Here is a 5072-nt window from a genome sequence, read left to right on the forward strand (position 1 = left end):
AGCAGGCGGTAGGAGAGCCAGGCGTTCTGGCCAGAGTCTCTGTCCACTGCCACCACCTTGGTGACCAGGTAGCCAGGCTCTGCAGAGCAGGGCGCCAGCTCCACGCCTGTGGAACCGTCAGTGGGGAGAGAGGGGTACAGGATTTCAGGGGCATTGTCATTCTGGTCCACAATGAAAATATTCAAGGACGCATTGCTGCTGAGTGGAGGGTTCCCACTGTCGCTGGCTCTCACCAATAGTTGCAGGTCTCTAACCTGCTCAAAGTCGAAGGAGCACAGTGCATACAGGACACCAGTATCAGAGTTGATGGAAACATAGGAAGACAGAGACAGCCCATGGAGTGTGTCTTCAGCCAAGGAGTATGTGACTCTGGCATTCTCAATGCTGTCAGGGTCTTGGGCAGACATGGATAAAATGGAGGCTCCTCGGGGGTTGTTTTCAGGAATGTAGGCAGAGTAGGAAGCATGAGGGAAAGCAGGTGGGTTGTCATTGATGTCTACCACCTGCAGTGAGATTTGAGTTTCTGTAGAAAGTGGTGGCATTCCATGATCAGTGGCAGTTACCGTGATATTATATTCTGAAACTTCTTCCCTATCCAGTGTTCTGCATGTCAATAGCCGATGATAATTTCCATAGGTCTTTTCAAGTGTGAATGGCAGATTATCCAGAATAGAACATGTGACAAAGCCATTCTCTCCTGAATCACTGTCGTGCACATTGAAAAGTGCAATTACTGTACCTGGGGGAGAAGTTTCTTGGACAGAGCTGATGAGAGATGTAACAGTGACTTCTGGAGCATTGTCATTTACATCCAAAACTGTCACCAGTACCTTACTTCTGGCTCGGAGACCAGGTCCATCATGGGCTTCTACATCTATATCATAGAATCCAGAGTCTTCATAATCTAGATCCCCCAATACTGTTATGTCCCCAGTCAAAGAATTCAACTGGAATAGTTGGGACATTTTCTCTCTCACTTTACGGAAAGAATAGGTTACTTCTCCATTGGCTCCTTCATCTGGATCAGTGGCTTTTACAGTGAGTAGCCGGTAGCCCACTGGCACGTTCTCTGGAACCTTCACGTGGTATTCTGGCTGAGTGAATACGGGAGCATTGTCGTTGGTATCCACAAGTGTTACATGAATCTTGACAGTACCAGAGTGAGCCAGGTCACCCCCGTCAAAGGCGGTGAGAAGGAGGTGGTGAACCGCCACCTCTTCTCTGTCTAGAGCAAGCTCCAGCACCAGCTCAGGGTACTTAATGCCGTCCGCTCCACTTTGCACGTCTAGGGAGAAGTGAACATTGGAACTGAGCTGGTAACCCTGCAGGGAGTTTACGCCAACATCTGGATCAAAAGCTTCAGGAAGAGGAAATCTTGTCCCAGGACTTTCATTTTCAGCAACTTTTATTTCCCTTTGCTCTGTCCCAAAGTTGGGCACGTTATCATTAACATCGATGATCTCCACTTCTACTCCAAAAATCTTTACTTTGTCCTCCAGAAGAATCTCCAGGCTTACTACACACTTGGGAGATCTATCACACAGCTCTTCCCGGTCTATCTTACCTGCGGTGACCAAGCTGCCCATTCGCGGGTTCAGAGCAAAGAGCTGCGTCTTACCTCTGGAGATGATGCGGACTCCGCGCTCTGACAGTTCCAGAGGCTCCAGTCCCAGGTCCTTGGCGATACTGCCCACGTAAGAGCCTTCCTCCAACTCCTCAGGCACTGAGTAGCGGATCTGTTCGGCCTGGATTTTCCACAGGGCCCCTAGGAGAACGCAGATCCCGACCAGCCGGCTGCATTTTGGGCGATAAGGACCAGCCGCCATTACCGCCCCGCCTCAGAGCAGCTTCCTCTTGGCGTTTCCTCAGTGGAGACCGGAGAAGACCCAGGATCTTCAAGGTCCAAGATTTTGCGCTTTCACCGTTGAACGTTGGAGTTCGGGGGTCCAGTCTTTAGCTTTCCTTAAGCCGCAGGGCTAATGCTTTGTGATGCAGAGATCTTTTGGTTTGGATTAAATTCCTGGTTATCTGTTTCCCCTGATTGGTGAACAGCGACACTCAGAGTCCTAACCTGTTACTACAACCTATTCTTGGTGAAGAAAAGCACTACCTGTTTATACCATTTCTTTTCCATAACCTATTTGTCCCCCACAAAAATAAAATTCAAGCTCTTGTTGTTTTACTTGCAATGAAAATCCAGGCATGATCCAAAGCTTACTGTACAATAAATCTTCCAAACCAATTTATTTATTTTCAAATAAAATATGGTGATTTTTCTAAGAACTTTTTCTCTTTTAAAACTCTTTTTAAGTTTTTCCATTATTTTTGTTCCTAGTCCATTTTCAGTGCAGTGCATTGTGTGAGGGGCACATTTATCCTTCCCAGAAACAGGATGAACTTGAAGAATGAAAGAATAGGTGAAAAAACAGTGTCAGGTCAGGGAGGTTGGAGGTCTGAGATCTAGGTCTCTGGGTCCTTATCTATGCAGAAACAAGTTTCCTCACATGAGTTGACCCTTTAGAATCTGGGACAACTTTTCAATTCTCTTGTAAGAAAATATCTCCTGTTCAAGAGCTAGTCTTTCTCCTGTGCAAATGAGCCTAGCAAATATGATAATAATTTTGGGAAGCTAATTTGTTCATTAATTTTGTATACACAAGATTTTAGGTCACAGGCTATGTTTGTGATTATTATGTTCACAATGTTTCCTCAAACTTTAGAACAGCATCTTTCATAGAGTAGATACTCAAACAGTTTTTCAGTATTTAGTGAGTGCATTACTAATATAACTGCAAAGCCCTAAATCAATGGGTAACTCTGATGTTAAAAATAAACAATAAAGAAGACAGGAGAGTTAAACTGAAGCTTTGTCTGTAAAAAGGAGACAATATTCAGTATCTTTTCATATAAGGACACATCCTAAGTGTATTATTTTACTATCATTTATTAGTTTATTTTAGGTGTGATTTTAGAAAGAACCACTAAGGGGCGCCTGGGTGGCTCAGTGGGTTAAAGCCTCTGCCTTCCACTCAGGTCATGATCAGGGGTCCTGGGATCAATCCCCACATTGGGCTCTCTGCTCAGCAGGGAGCCTGCTTCCCCCCGCCCCGTCTCTCTGCCTACTTGTGATCTCTGTCAAATAAATAAATAAAATCTTTAAAAAAAAACCACTAAAAGGAAAATTTTTAGTAGTTGTATATATATTATAACTGCATGTTTAAGCTTTCTTACATATGAGTACTTTGAGTGATTAACTAATCTTAGAAAATTTAATATAAAGCAGGAAGTAGCCAGTTCTTTAGATTACTCCTCACATAATAATTAGCTTCTAGAAGTTACTTATAAATTTTAATCAGACAAGAAAGCCCACTATTTATTCAGAATTGTAAAATCATCAGACTTTGGAGAGCACAGTAAAGGTAATTTTCACAATCCTCAAAGGAGTCACAAATTGCTGGGGACTGGGAGGTAAATGAGATGTGAAAAACTTTGATTCGCTTCTCAGAAACCTATACTAAAAAAAGAAAGAAACACGGAAGAGGCTTTATATACAAAAAGTTTCAATACATTCCTTATTATAACAGTCAAAAAGTAGAAAGAGTATAAAAATTATTTCAGAATGGTTAAGATTATTTGTTTAAAGATCTTATTTTTTGTAAAGATTGTATTTATTTGACAGAGAGAGAGAGCACAAGCAGATGGAGCAGTAGACAGAAGGAGAGGGAGAAGCAGGTGCCCCCCCACCCCCAGCAGAGAGCTGGACACCATGCTTGATCCCAGGATTCTGGGATCATGACCTGAGCAGAAGGTAGACGCTAAACCAACTGAGTCACGCAGGTGTCCCTAGAGATCTTATTTTTAAGCAATCTTCATACCCAACGTGGGGTTCGAACCCACAACCTGGAGATCAAGACTCACATGCTCTACTGATGGAGCCAGCCAGATGCCCAGAAGGTTATTTTTGAATGAGATAATAGAGTGAGAATAAAACTGACCCAAAGTTAGTGATCCAAATCAGTCTTTGCTACATGTGATAAGCAAAGAAATGCTGAGACTTAATTCCTGAAGGCTCAATTAAAAATACATATTGCAGGGACACCTGGGTGGCTCAGTTGGTTGGGCGACTGCCTTCGGCTCAGGTCATGATCCCGGGGTCCCGGGATCGAGTCCGACATCGGGCTCCCAGCTCCCTCCCAGCTCTGCTTCTCCCTCTGACCTTCTCCTCTCTCATGCTCTCTCTCACTGCCTCTCTCTCAAATAAATAAATAAAATCTTTAAAAAAATACATATTGCAGCAAAAAGATGAAAAAAAATATATTTGATGAAGATGAACATTAACTTAAGCAGAAAGAACTGTCAGTAAATTCATAGAGAATAAAGCTTGAAGTGCTTCCTTTGGTAGCACCTATACTAAGAATAAAGCTTGAAAAAAATAGTATCACACATCAGCTAACACAGGCAGTGTTATTACTAAAGGCAGTGGCATCCAAGAACAAGATCTCTTTAGCAATATTTTCTGAACATACAAAATCGTCAACAGTACAGACTGAGAAGTTCTAATCAGCTAACTACCAAGACTACTGAGCAATCAAGACACCAATCTCCACCCATCCAATACACCTCTCCTACTACTAACATCACTAGGAAAATGAACAATAATAAATAATTATGCACGACTGAGAATAAAAACAGGTTTGCAGAAACTCACGTAAAACGCAAAAGACGAATCAGAAACGATTCGGGGGGTCTTCACTGCTGACACATACATCCACAGAAGTATCGTCACAAAGGAGATCCCGAGAAGGAACCATGTCTGGTTTCAGGTTGGAAAAAGTAAACTCTGTCTTAGCTAATCGTGAAGCCACGCACAGATTGTAGGAATAAGGCAAAGTCCCTTCACTGTAACTGGGGAGAACCCCAGGTCCGGACTTGGAACTGAGATCCTGCGGAAAGCAGCTCCAGACAGCTGGGCTGGAGGAGCGGCGCAGGCGCAGAGCAACCGCCAGAATCACCGAAAGGAGGAACAGCACCGAGATCAAGGCCAAAGCCACCACCAGGTAAAACTGCAACTC

At 43.5% G+C, this 5072-nt stretch overlaps 2 protein-coding genes across 2 annotated transcripts in view; both read right to left on the minus strand.

Moving 5' to 3' along the window:
- LOC111141045 (protocadherin gamma-A4-like) overlaps nt 1–1841 on the minus strand; it is a 5149-nt gene extending 3308 nt beyond the window's left edge. Inside the window, exon 1 of the mRNA XM_022493374.1 lies at nt 4–1841. Coding sequence (XP_022349082.1) covers nt 4–1826 — 1823 coding nt within the window. The 5' untranslated portion in view covers nt 1827–1841. The remainder of the gene's footprint in view (nt 1–3) is intronic.
- A 2886-nt stretch (nt 1842–4727) lies between these two features.
- Nucleotides 4728–5072, minus strand: part of LOC111141046 (protocadherin gamma-A1-like) — a 5114-nt gene continuing 4769 nt past the window's right edge. Inside the window, exon 2 of the mRNA XM_022493375.1 lies at nt 4728–5063. Within this exon, the coding sequence (XP_022349083.1) occupies nt 4728–5063 (336 nt within the window). The remainder of the gene's footprint in view (nt 5064–5072) is intronic.

The sequence above is a fragment of the Enhydra lutris genome, unplaced genomic scaffold (assembly GCF_002288905.1).
Source record: "Enhydra lutris kenyoni isolate GAN:26980312 unplaced genomic scaffold, ASM228890v2 scaffoldscaffold5, whole genome shotgun sequence".
In the NCBI taxonomy this organism is placed as follows: domain Eukaryota; kingdom Metazoa; phylum Chordata; class Mammalia; order Carnivora; family Mustelidae; genus Enhydra; species Enhydra lutris.